This window comes from Oncorhynchus masou, chromosome 31 (assembly GCF_036934945.1).
Source record: "Oncorhynchus masou masou isolate Uvic2021 chromosome 31, UVic_Omas_1.1, whole genome shotgun sequence".
In the NCBI taxonomy this organism is placed as follows: Eukaryota; Metazoa; Chordata; class Actinopteri; order Salmoniformes; family Salmonidae; genus Oncorhynchus; species Oncorhynchus masou.
In genome coordinates, this window is record NC_088242.1 from 85,710,271 (window position 1) to 85,724,602 (window position 14,332).

Genomic DNA, 14,332 nt, shown 5'->3' on the forward strand with positions numbered 1-14,332 from the left:
TCTACTACTACGAACTAGACCGAAACTGTGATGAAATGTTCTAATGAAAAGTTCTACTACTAACTAGACTGAAACTGTGATGGAAAGTCCTACTACTAACATCACTGAAACTGTTATGAAAAGTCCTCCTACTAACTAGACTGAAATTGTGATGAAAAAGCCAACTACTAACTAGACTGAAACTGTGATGTAAAGTCCTACTACTAACTAGACTGAAACTGTGATGGAAAGTCCTACTACTAACTAGACTGAAACTGTGATGTAAAGTCCTACTACTAACTAGACTGAAACTGTGATGTAAAGTCCTACTACTAACTAGGCCGAAACTGATGTAAAGTCCTACTACTAACTAGACTGAAACTGTGATGGAAAGTCCTACTACTAACTAGACTGAAACTGTGATGGAAAGTCCTACTAATAACTAGACTGAAACTGTGATGGAAAGTCCTACTACTAACTAGACTGAAACTGTGATGGAAAGTCCTACTACTAACTAGACTGAAACTGTGATGGAAAGTCCTACTACTAACTAGACTGAAACTGTGATGGAAAGTCCTCCTACTACTAACTAGACTGAAACGCCTTGAGCAACTGCTTTGAATGCTGATAAAATGTTAGGAACTGAAATCACCAACATGCACAGGTATTCCATTTAAAAAAAAACACATACAGAAATATAGTTTACAAAAAAGAAATAACAGAATAAGGACAATAAATATATAGTTCAAATGTCACACATTTAGTAAACCTTGGTGAAAATGAGTTTTATTTGATATTGAGACTATGTACAGGAAAAAGATGCCACCCACATTCAAGTTTCATCTTACAAATGGGCCACATACGTAGTTTCACACAGCAACAAAGAAATACATCTCAGAATATGATTTACAGGACAATGGTTAAATATGTGATACCCACTTAAAGCTGACCAAGAAGAGATTTTCTTTACATTACTCACTGTAAATACTTTCCAAAAGTGTCATTTTAGGTTTTCCAACATCAACTGTCCTAGAAGAGGCAATTATATGGATTCATACTAATGCGTTTAAAGTATGGGTAACAAAACAGAATTCTTCATTCACTTGAGATTAAGTTCCTTTGCAATTGCTCAATGTTTACCTTATTAGTTGAGGGAATTTGTGGTGACAGGTCCTCAGGCAGTGACAGTATACTTAGTGAGCATCAAGATAACATTCTCACTTCAGTCAGTTGATTTCAATAACGACTGTCAACACAGGAGTCCACATCACTTTATTAGATTTCCACTTCCCATGCATATGCAGAGCAGTATGGTATATTGATCAACAATACATTGAGTGCTATTTCTTTTTTTAAACATGATGGGAAAACAAGCTGCATTGGAATAAGCCCTTTCTGGTTTTGCATCCCAAAATAAGGAATATGCTTCCAAGTCACATTTAAAATGACTGGCTTTACAAAAATAAAAGAATATACGCTTTCTTCAAATTTGGGGTAAAACAGTCAGCATTGACAGAACAGTCACTGTTCACAAGGCAGGTGACCATAACTAAAGTGAGAAAGCAACAGAATAAGAACAAACACATACAATACAAACATGTTTGTTAAACGGGGCGGCAGTGTAGCCTAGTGGTTAGAGCATTGGACTAGTAACCGAAAGGTTGCAAGTTCAAATCCCCGAGCTGACAAGGGACAAAATCTGTCATTCTGCCCCTGACCAGGCAGTTAACCCACTGTTCCTAGGCCGTCATTGAAAATTAGAGTTTGTTCTTAACTGACTTGCCTAGTAAAATAAAGGTAAAAAAACTTCCGTAGAATATGTCTTACTGTATGCAGTCACAGTAACTGATGTGTTTAGAATTGATTTCAAAACATGCCTCAGTTCATACGCATACTGCTGAAGTCAACATGATAGTGGTGAATCATTTTCAATAAACCCATATCAGCAATAGGGACTACTTATAACATCTGTCAAGTCATGCAACTGACAGTAAGCTCTCGACAGTCAAGTTTTACTGCAAATAGAGTACAGTCAAATATATAGGCACTTTACAATTGAGTGCAATGGAGCAGAATGTTCTCTTTTCAAAATGGTTTGAATGGCTATTTTTACCCTGTAGGCACCTGCAACTTACCACAGGTGAAAAATTCACTTGCCTCCAACCAAATTCATTAGATTTTTGAATAATTCAGTCCACCAATTTTTGACTTAAGTTAAAAATCTCAATTTCATTTTCTCTCTTGGTCATGTGCAGTTGTAAATCAAACAAATACACTTAAACCAACAGTTTTCCCAATTTCAGCGTATTTTTTAAAGATCGTAAACAGTGGCAAGTTTGACCGCTACTGTAAGCGGCATATTTAAGTGGCTAGTGAAACTGTTTTTGTTTTCACTCTTGCCAGGCCAGTAAAGTGACAGTTCACTCCAAAATCTAAATTTGTCCAAAGATGTTATATTGTGGTCTAATGTCAAGGGGAGTCCATGGCCCAAGCCTAATGTTCTGTAGCTCCAGCTATTCAGTGTGTGCCTCAGTCTTAAAGGAATGGAAAAGATGCACAACATCTGATTCCATTATTCTTCCCTTTCAGTTCACACTTGTAGCTCAGTAATTTGGGTGGTCATTTGACGACAAAAAGTTTCATCAAACTAATGACATGCATTCTATAAATCACATCAACTATTTGGCTTTTATCCACATCCATCGTTTTTATTTGAGGAGAACGCAATGTGAATTTCCAAGTTCAAGATATGAGTTATCCTGCAATTAAGACATTTTCTGATTAGGCTAGAAAACTTTTTCTGCATCAGGAAATTCAAAGTTGATTAAGAATTTGAAAGAAGTTGGCTCTAACTCAACAAACCTCTTTTTGAAATGGTTTCATCTCAACATTAGACAACTTTGAGAGCTGAAAACTTCAATCTTTGGAGTGAACTACCACTTTAAAAAACGTCTGTTATGAAGATGGGATTCATAATAGGTTCGCCTTACAGGAACAACTATTTAAAACCCACAGTGAAGTGCTACAGTGAAGAACTAGGTTCCAAAGCAATTAACAGCCAATTCAATTGAACAACAGATGGATGGTAGTAAGAGATATTCAAGAAAAATGCTTTTGGCTTATGTCATTTGTTGAAACAGAAATTCCAAGACCTTAAACAAATACATTCTTATTTCAGCAATGCGCTAGCATTATGCATCAATGGAGGCAACACAGTCATCCGAAAAGTAACCATTTACATGAATCATTAGGAACAACTGACACATGCATAATTTTTGATGTTGTGTCCGTTTTTACTACATTGTAGAGCGCAATTTAAATCAAAACTCGATAGAAAACGAGCATTTCGCTACACCCGCAATAACATCTGCTAAATATGTGTGACCAAACACTTGATTTGAAGGCCTTTTTCTGAGGGTCACTTCCATTTTTGTCATGCGGTCATTTTGTTTCAGCTATAGCCTATGTACAGGATATCAGAATGCACATTTTGGAAAATGTTCAGACAAAAATGAACAAAAATAATTTGCAGCGAATTAATCCGGATGGCACTGTAAGAAAGTAGCATACTGGAGTATTGCAGTTTGGCTCAAACAGTTTTTTTGTATAACGGTGCATTTCTACATATTTTAGTGATGCAATGGTATGATTTCTCATTTCCGATTTGAGTAAGAATCAAATATTCTTTCTCAAATATATATTTGTACTTATCATTAATTCATAGTTGGGGAACTATGCCTCTTCCCACATTGGGATTTAGTTAAAAAGTAACATTAACATTTTCTGTACACACACACACACACACTACAGTAGAAACATGATCAAACATAGCTACAGTATAAAAATGTCAAATGTTAAGAGAACAAAAAAAAGTAATAGTGTTCGTTATAAATGGTTGACACATTCTCAGCCCATAAGGAAAAATCCAATTTAGCCAAGTTGCTCTTCACTTACTTCCATCTCACTATATTAGTTTTCAAAACGGAAATGTCAGAATATGAAACAGAGGGGAAGATAGAGTAAAATAAAAAGTTAAAGTATTTCAGCTCTACAAGTTAGCGTATAGACGAAAGCTCTGCCCATTTTCACCTCTTTTGCAAAGTTCTACTTATGTTTTGGGACTCATTTAGCTATGAGCATAAAATAGAATGGTTCAAATAGTTTTCTACCAGCCCCTAATCTGGAGGGAAGAACAAAATATGAATTCTAAGTAACATTGTTTTTTATCATAACAATTGTCTACCAAAATAATTTTATTTGCGTTTGTAAGTTTCCCTTTTAAGGAGAAGAAAGCCTCCCCATATTTGCACTCTCCATCACAAATTTGAAATCAACATTTCCTTTTCTTACAAAACACCCACAACTCATTTAGAAAGTGTACCAGTACAAAATACAGTACAGTGATTTGTCAAACTTTACACTACATAACCACACATATTGTCACTGACTAGGATTTAAAATTCAATTTCAAATACAAGAAAATGTTAGAAGTTAAGAAAATACACTGTCACATTAGTTACACTTAAAAACAGTACAATACTCAATATGTAAGGCAAAATCAGGTGATCTCACAGTGACAAGTTCAACAGGTTTCTGAGGAGTTAGTATCCTTCAGATGTTCAGGAGGCATTCAATCTGGATATACATGCAAAGGAGAATTATGGCCATCTCGTTTGGGTATTTGCATTTTCCATGTTTACATTGTCACATTTCCTTAAGCATCTGTTGAATATGTTTTTCATTAGTTAAGATACATTTAAAAACAGCATTGGCACAAGATGAAACCCAACGATTGCGGGCCCATGTAAGTGATGAAAACAATTGCAGATCCTATCCTATATTTTAAGAGGCCTTATCTGATTATATCTAGTGAGATGTCGTTGCAACTGGTAACCGTAAGAGCAAACATGGGGAGGATTTGTACTCCTTAAGTTTAACAGAGCAGCTTAATACATAAATATGTAACTTAAATTAATAGATCCAAAATTAAATTAATAGATCCATAATCAGTTTGCACAATAAAGTTAGAGCAGAGACATTGGCTTTAAACTCACATTTTGAAATGCAACAAAAAACATTCAACTGAAGTAATAAATATTTCAATAAATAAAAATCCATCGTACGCATAACGCAAACATTAACATTTGGTTGTCAATAAAAATAAAGCTTTGAGTGTGAAGTATAAATCTTATATGGTTAGTAAGGAATGATAATAGGTATGGTGCAGCTCACCTTCCTAGTGGCTTTTCGCTTTTTAAATGCATGTAGATTTGTAGAAAAATAAAAACAAAATAAAAAGGAGATATACAATCTTTTATCAAGTGTGGGATATATGGTAAGAAATTAGAGATAGTTAACGCAGCAAGCTAGCAAAGCACTGACCAACCAACAATCTCATTGGAAATTACAACAATTCCATTCCTGACCTTAACAAGCCATTGCATGTCCTTCTCCACAATGGGTTTTGGTGGCTCATCATTTCAAAGGACTTGAGGGTGAGTGCGAGGTTGAATAGCTGAATGGCCATGCCTGGTTTCCCTTTCTTCCTAGGGTTCTTTTTTGTCGTTGGCCACTGACAGCATTCTGTATTACAGCCTATCCATCCTGAACGTGTCCTCAGTGGCAGTGTCGGCCAGAACCATGTCGGGGTCATTGAGCATGTGCAGTCCGTCCAGGGTGAGGGGGTCGATCTTCAGCTCGTCCAATGGGAACGGAGAGTCCGCGTCGAAGCTGACATCTCCGACGCCGGCCAGTGAGTTGGTTAACTCCTTAGAGAGGCTGGGTGGAGACTCGCCTGTCACTAAAACGCAACAATTAGGGAAACATTTGACATTCGTTAAATCAAAGCAGCTGCTAGTTAACAGTATTACTTTAAGTAACAGTCTTCACCCCAAATAATCTGTAACAAGATAAACTAAATACAATTAATCTTACAAAACACGTTTTACTCATACTGGCCAAACTTCATAAAACAATTGACTAATCAAGCCAGGATGAACAAATAACTTGAATAGGTGTGTACAGTGCCCGACTAAGTTGAATTACATGACAAACTCTCTAATCGACTCAGCTGCTGCTCGGTACCTGTGAGGATGATGTTTGGGATGTTGCCATGGCTACCGTAGCCCAACAGCTGGGACTGGTGCAGACCGCTCCCTGTGAGGCCCATCATAGCTGCTTGTGTGTAGTTGAGGGTGGAGCCCTGGCTGTACAGGCTATTGGAGCTGATCGGGTTCTCAATCATGTTGAACTGTTCGAGCTAAGCAAGTGAAAAACAAACAAACATGTAATAGGTCAAGTTAGGGAATAGAAAACAGATCAGGCACAAGTTGTAATATGTGGGGATGTAGTGGCTGTGAAATTCATGGCCTAGTTTGGTGTGGGTTAAGTCACCTGATGGGAGAGAGCGTTGGTCTGCCTTGATGCTAGCTGCTGGTCGTAGAAAGAATCCCCAAATATACTGCCCACCACTGGAATGTGCTGAAAGAGACATTGGACATCTGATTAAAGTAAAACAACAACAAAAAAGGTTATGAAAACAAATAGACTTACAGTCAATGGGTAAAGCCTTTTCTTGGGTATCTGAGGGATATAAGGGAATATTACAGTCATGAGACATCACAAAAGGCATGAGGCAATTCACAAGCCATTCAATTACTGTTAGGTAAATGGCTGTTCATTATGGCACAAACACCAACATCTCATAACACTTCATAATGCCTATTCAGGCCCAAAATTACCAGACACAGCATGATTAATAAGAGCCACATCCACATAAATGTTTCATCAGTAAGATGTGAACCCTAACATTATAAAAATATGGCGCAATAGGCCTTCATTTAGAATATAGAAATGTCACAATCGCCATCTTGTCATTTTTAGAGGTATGATATTGTAAGCCAGCAAAACAATGCTGTAGCACTAACTAACGACAGCAAATAAATGCAAATGACTTTGGCTAGCTACAGTAGCTAACTTGGCTTTCTGTGGGGTGAGGTTATTTGGCTTCTGTAGTTTCTCTACTCGCAACCCCACTGCTGTTTCATGCCTTCAAAACTGACAAGGTCCAGTAATATTTACCATTTGACACATTTTGTGATGTATCCACTTTCTAAGGATGTATTGATTGTCAAAGTTCGCCAATATAAAACAAACTTTGGCATTCAGTAACAATAGAAGATAAAAAAACAGCACAATAAGTTGGTGGAAGATTGCATTTTTACAGCTAGTTACAGTACATGGAATCAGACACTTTCAGAGGAACAGAACGAGAAAGAGGTCAAACCTATTTCCCAAACCTCTGGCACGTTATGTAAAATATGCTGGAAACAAGGTCACGTAAAACAGGAAACAACCAAATTTGCTATCAACGTGTTGGACTAACTAAAAATAATCATAAATAAGGTTCTATGTAGGTGCTGCAAATACACAGTACATGCACTGAGTGTACAAAACATGAAGGACACCTGCTCTTTCCATAAATTAGACTGACCAGGTGCATTCAGGTGAAAGCCACGATCCCTTATTGGTGTCACTTGTTAAATCCACTTCATAACAATGTAGAAGGATTTTTAAGCCTTGAGAATATTGAGACACGGATAGTGTATCTGTGCCATTCAAAAAGGGAGAATGGGTAAGACAAAATATTTAAGTGCCTTTGAACAGGGTATGGTAGAAGGTGACAGGCGCACCAGTTTGTGTCAAGACCTGCAACATTGCTGGATTTTTCGCACTCAACAGTTTCCCATGTGTATCAAGAATGATCCACCACCCAAAGGACATCCAGCCAACTTGACAACCGTGGGAAGCATAGGAGTCAAAATGGGCCAGAATCCCCGTGGAATGCTTGACACCTTGTAGGAGGTGGGTGGTGCAACTCAATATTAGGAAGGTGTTCTTAATGTTTTGCACACTCCGTGTATATTGGGTTCAAGCAAAAACATAAAAAGCTGCTATGCGACAACACTCAAAGACCTGAGCCAATATGATAAGCAGACAGCGAGCAGTGGTCTGGAGGAGAGGAGATGGGGGTGTGATTGCTGACACCATGGAGGGGAGCGAGAGGCTGGGATGAGCAGCAGCTAGACCAATTGCAGCCAATTTTTGGCAAAAACCCCTCCCCAACAAAGCATCTTGGTGGTTTCGCCCTTACTTGAGGCGAGCCGCCAGGGGAGAAGCCTTGATTGGAGACTGGGGAGGTTGGAGACTGATTGGCCGGAGAGCCAGTCTGATTGCGGTACTGTTGGAGGGAAGAGTGTTAACCGGTGCAGAGTACCATAATCCTAGACACAGAGCACTCAGAAAGGGCCCAAGAGTCTAAGGTGGACTCTTACACCATCTAAATCACAGACCAGTTCACTCTCCAAAAACACAGCCACTGCTGAAGAGGACCAATGAACCAAACTTTGTAGGAGCTAGAATTTCACTGGGTATTAACAGTCAAGGTTTGACAAGCAGGAAACTCAATCCATCAGAAGAAACTTGAGTAAAGAGACTGTACAGCTCTTAAAGTGCAACTGACACCATTTTAGCTACTTTGCAGATACTGTATGGAAAAGAAACAATTATCAGCCCAAAATATCAAATTCACCAACTTCATAAAAGGTTTTAAAAATAGTCTCTATTTGAGTAAAAACTCCATTGCTTATAGTCTGACATTGTTGGCAGAATAGATTAATGCCCCAATACATTGCTTGGTAGTCCACTAACTATTGCTGTTCGGTTGTAAATCACAGCTGGCAAGCTACGTTATTTGCTGCTTGCCATTCAGTTGGCACCCACTCATAATTTTGGACGAAAATACAAAAAGTCTGGTAATCTCAAACCCATCAAACTCGACAAGGCAATGATCATGTCATAACGTGGCTAATAGGCTAGCTTAACTAATATGTATTTATTTTGTAAGCATAAAAAAATAAAAAATAAGTGCCTTGTAGCTAGCTAGCTGCTGGGAGAATTTAATGTCAGTCTGGATGAGTAGGCTGACAGCCTACACACAATTTAATTATTGTTTTCAATAGTACAAAATTCTACTCAAGGCTGCAGTGAAAATATCATTTGAATAACAGCGCAAAAGCCCTGTGATTTTAATGTTTCATTCCATTTGGATGAGTTGTGGGTTTACTCAACAGATTAACAAGGTCTAAAAAGGCACAGCAGCAGGCCAAACTGGCTGTAGCTTTACTTCTGATATGGAGATGTCCTGTTGCAGATCCTCACTCTCCCAAGACGTACTATAATAATGAGGACCCACATGCTCCTGGCTGGCCCAGTTATTCAGGAAAGCTTAAGGAGTGCACTGCCTCCAATCTGAGCCGCTATTCCCCATGCACCTAGAACCTAACACTTCAACATAACCAAAATATTTACCATTTCACTTTTTAAAATGTATTTATATGTGGCATAAACACAACCAATCACAATGTTCATCTGATTAGGCTACTTCAAAAGTTACTTGTATACATGCGCACGTCTGTCCAAAATATAATTCCATTCAACCATTTCATGCGAGTAAAGTTCATGTTGGATAAAAAAGGCCAAGACATGCGAAAGCATGCAGTTTATTAGGCTACAGATGAAATATGATGAACTTCACTGGGTGGTGAAAGTGCAAGGTGATGAGCTTGATGAGCTGTAACGTTCTGTGCTTCACGGAAACATGGCTCACTGGAGAGACGCTATCGGAAGCGGTGCAGCCAACGGGTTTCTCCACGCATCGCGCCGACAGAAACAAACACCTTTCTGGTAAGAAGAGGGGTGGGGGTGTATGCCTTATGGCTAACGAGGCATGGTGCGATGAAAGAAACATACAGGAACTCAAATCCTTCTGTTCATCTGATTGAGAAATCCTCACAATCAAATGTAGACCGCATTATCTACCAAGAGAATTCTCTTTGATTATAATCACAGCCGTATATATCCCCCCCCCAAGCATACACATCGATGGCTCTGAACGTACTTTATTTAACTCTTTGCAAACTGGAAACCATTTATCCGGAGGCTGCATTCAGTGTTGCTGGGGATTTTAACAAGGCTAATCTGAAAACAAAACTCCCTAAATTTTATCAGCATATCGATTGCGCAACCAGGGGCGGAAAAACCTTGGATCACTGTTACTCTAACTTCCGCGACGCATATAAGGCCCTGCCCCGCCCCCCTTTCGGAAAAGCTGACCACGACTCCATTTTGCTGATAACAGCCTACAGACAAAAACTAAAAAAAGAAGCTCCCACGCTGAGGTCTGTCCAACGCTGGTCCGACCAAGCTGACTCCACACTCCAAGACTGCTTCCATCACGTGGACTGGGACATGTTTCGTATTGCGTCAGATAACAACATTGACGAATACGCTGATTCGGTGTGCGAGTTCATTAGAACGTGCGTTGAAGATGTCGTTCCCATAGCAACGATTAAAACATTCCCTAACCAGAAACCGTGGATTGAGGACAGCATTCGCGTGAAACTGAAAGCGCGAACCACTGCTTTTAATCAGGGCAAGGTGTCTGGTAACATGACTGAATACAAACAGTGCAGCTATTCCCTCCGTAAGGCTATCAAACAAGCTAAGCGTCAGTACAGAGACAAAGTAGAATCTCAATTCAACGACTCAGACACAAGAGGCATGTGGCAGGGTCTACAGTCAATCATGGACTACAGGAAGAAATCCAGCCCAGTCACGGACCAGGATGTCCTGCTCCCAGGCAGACTAAATAACTTTTTTGCCCGCTTTGAGGACAATACAGTGCCACTGACACGGCCTGCAACGGAAACATGCGGTCTCTCCTTCACTGCAGCCGAGGTGAGTAAAACATTTAAACGTGTTAACCCTCGCAAGGCTGCAGGCCCAGACGGCATCCCCAGCCGCGCCCTCAGAGCATGCGCAGACCAGCTGGCTGGTGTGTTTACGGACATATTCAATCAATCCCTATACCAGTCTGCTGTTCCCACATGCTTCAAGAGGGCCACCATTGTTCTTGTTCCCAAGAAAGCTAAGGTAACTGAGCTAAACGACTACCGCCCCGTAGCACTCACTTCCGTCATCATGAAGTGCTTTGAGAGACTAGTCAAGGACCATATCACCTCCACCCTACCTGACACCCTAGACCCACTCCAATTTGCTTACCGCCCAAATAGGTCCACAGACAATGCAATCTCAACCACACTGCACACTGCCCTAACCCATCTGGACAAGAGGAATACCTATGTGAGAATGCTGTTCATCGACTACAGCTCGGCATTCAACACCATAGAACCCTCCAAGCTCGTCATCAAGCGAGACCCTGGGTCTCGACCCCGCCCTGTGCAACTGGGTACTGGACTTCCTGACGGGCCGCCCCAGGTTGAGTTTATTTTTACAGGGACAGTGCACATTAATCAACGTTTCAGTAAAAGTGCCGGTTTTCGCCAGCCGGCTAATTTTCAACCGCAGTCCCTGGGCAGGTTATTAAAAACAATTACAATATAGACAATAGCAACATAGAACAAGCAAGGTGGTGAGGGTAGGTAACAACATCTCCTCCCCGCTGATCCTCAACACTGGGGCCCCACAAGGGTGCGTTCTGAGCCCTCTCCTGTACTCCCTGTTTACCCACGATTGCGTGGCCACGCACGCCTCCAACTCAATCATCAAGTTTACGGACGACACAACAGTGGTAGGCTTGATTACCAACAACGACGAGACGGCCTACAGGGAGGAGGTGAGGGCCCTCGGAGTGTGGTGTCAGGAAAATAACCTCACACTCAACGTCAACAAAACTAAGGAGATGATTGTGGACTTCAGGAAACAGCAGAGGGAACACCCCCTATCCACATCGATGGAACAGTAGTGGAGAGAGGAGCAAGTTTTAAGTTCCTCGGCATACACATCACAGACAAACTGAATTGGTCCACTCACACAGACAGCATCGTGAAGAAGGCGCAGCAGCGCCTCTTCAACCTCAGGAGGCTGAAGAAATTTGGCTTGTCACCAAAAGCACACAAACTTCTACAGATGCACAATCGAGAGCATCCTGGCGGGTTGTATCACCGCCTGGTACGGCAACTGCTCCGCCCTCAACCGTAAGGCTCTCCAGAGGGTAGTGAGGTCTGCACCACGCATCACCGGGGGCAAACTACCTGCCCTCCAGGACACCTACACCACCCGATGTTACAGGAAGGCCATAAAGATCATCGAGGACATCAACCACCCGAGCCACTGCCTGTTCACCCCGCTATCATCCAGAAGGCGAGGTCAGTACAGGTGCAAAGCTGGGACCGAGAGACTGAAAAACAGCTTCTATATCTCAAGGCCATCAGACTGTTAAACAGCCACCACTAACATTGAGTGGCTGCTGCCAAAACACTGACACTGACTCAACTCCAGCCACTTTAATAATGGGAATTGATGGGCAAGGATGTAAAATATATCACTAGCCACTTTAAACAATGCTACCTAATATAATGTTTACATACCCTACATTATTAATCTCATATGTATACGTATATACTGTACTCTATATCATCTACTGCATCCTTATGTAATACATGTATCACTAGCCACTTTAACTATGCCACTTTGTTTACATACTCATCTCAAATGTATATACTGTACTTGATACCATCTACTGTATCTTGCCTATGCTGCTCTGCACCATCACTCATTCATATCTTTATGTGCATATTCTTTATCCCCTTACACTGTGTATAAGAAATTAGTTTTGGAATTGTTAGTTAGATTACTTGTTGGTTATTACTGCATTGTCGGAACTGAAAGCACAAGCATTTCAATACACTCGCATTAACATCTGCTAACCATGTGTATGTGACAAATAAAATTTGATTTGACTTTGACGTCATCGCCCCCTCCCTTCCCAACAAGTTATGGATCTGGAAACACTTCCTATGTCTTCCACTAGATGTCCTCATTCAGTAGAAAGTGTAATGGAGCATTTGCTGTGAACTTTGACCTAATGGGAAGGAAAGTAGTAAGTGTCGCAAACGATTTCCATTTTGTTGAGGCTCGCTTTCGTTTTGAGTGCTTCGGCTGTTCCAATCAGCCCCAGATGAAAATGAATGGTCCGGTTGGAATGCTATTGGATCTATATGATTATAACATCCTGAAGATTGATTCTGCACTTTGTTTGACCAGTTTCTTCGACCTGTAATATGCAATTTGGAAGTTTTGATGCAAAGTTATCCTGGACCAGAAGTCATTTTTTGGGCATTTGAGCTGAAAGTGGTAGCAAATGCTGCTACTTGGACACTAGAATTGAACATTATGAAACAAAACGATTTATTGTTGAACTAGGACTCCTTGCACTACATTCTGATGGAAGATCAAAGGGAATATTTATGTTGTAATATTGTATTTCTGTTGATTCCAACATGGTGGAGAAATACTGTTACGTCTGAGCGCCGTCTCAGATTATTGCAATGTTAGGCTTTTTCCGTAACGTAAAAAAAAAAAAATGTGACACAGCGGTTGCATTAAGAACCAGTGTATCTTTTTAATTAATTATATGTAGAACATGTATCTTTAGTCAAAGTTTATGATGAGTATTTCTGTTATCTGGCGTAGCTTTCTATAATTCCTCCGGATATTTTGGAGGATGTTCTGAACATGGCGTCAATGTAAACCGAGATTTATGGATTTAAAATGCATATTATCGAACAAAACATAAATGTACTGTGCAACATGTCAAACGACTCATCTGATGAATATTTTCAAGAGGTTAGTGATTGATTTTTTTATCTTGCTTTTGTCATTTTATCTTTTGCTGGACAAAATGGCTATGTTTTTTTCTTTGGTTTGGTGGTGGTCTAACATAAATATATGTTGTGTTTTCGCCATAAAACATTTTAAAAATCTGATACGCTGGGTAGATGAACAAGGTGTTTATCTTTCATTTGAGGTATTGGACTTGTTAATGTGTGGAGGTTAAATATTTCTAAGAATATTTTTGCATTCCCTGCGCCACCGTTTCAGCTGAACGGGGGGGTGGAGTTCCTGTAGGGGAACCCATAGCCTCAACAAGTTTTAAGAAGTTGGAGCTCTTTTCTGTCTGGATTAACAAGGACAACACACAGTTCTTTCCATCATTGTTTGATTTGTGGGAAAATTAACAAGCTTACAGACAATGTCAAATGTGATATAGCGAAGCACCCGAGTGAGTTGGGTAAGCATTTTCCCAGGTACTTTCCCAAAACAGATGACACAAACAACTGAATTTGTCATCCCTTTCATGCCCTGCCTCCAGTCCAAGTCAACAAGAGAGCCTCATCGAAATTGCATTCTGTGAAAATGTAATTTAAAATCAGAAGCCACTGCCAGATTTCTGGATTGGGCTGAGCTCAGAGTATCCTGCCTTGGCAAATCG

At 40.2% G+C, this 14,332-nt stretch overlaps 1 protein-coding gene across 4 annotated transcripts in view; it reads right to left on the bottom strand.

The window, feature by feature from the left end:
* Nucleotides 1-747: 747 nt before the first annotated feature.
* LOC135524644 (CREB-regulated transcription coactivator 1-like) overlaps nucleotides 748-14,332 on the bottom strand; it is a 34,455-nt gene continuing 20,870 nt past the window's right edge. Inside the window, exons 11-15 of one of the 4 annotated variants that reach the window (XM_064952356.1) lie at nucleotides 8,132-8,218; nucleotides 6,532-6,561; nucleotides 6,373-6,459; nucleotides 6,064-6,238; nucleotides 748-5,779 (exon numbers count right to left, since the gene is read on the bottom strand). In XM_064952356.1, coding sequence (XP_064808428.1) covers nucleotides 5,568-5,779; nucleotides 6,064-6,238; nucleotides 6,373-6,459; nucleotides 6,532-6,561; nucleotides 8,132-8,218 — 591 coding nt within the window. In that variant the 3' untranslated portion in view covers nucleotides 748-5,567. The remainder of the gene's footprint in view (nucleotides 5,780-6,063; nucleotides 6,239-6,372; nucleotides 6,460-6,531; nucleotides 6,562-8,131; nucleotides 8,219-14,332) is intronic. The other 3 variants (XM_064952358.1, XM_064952357.1, XM_064952360.1) reach the window with 3 other exon arrangements.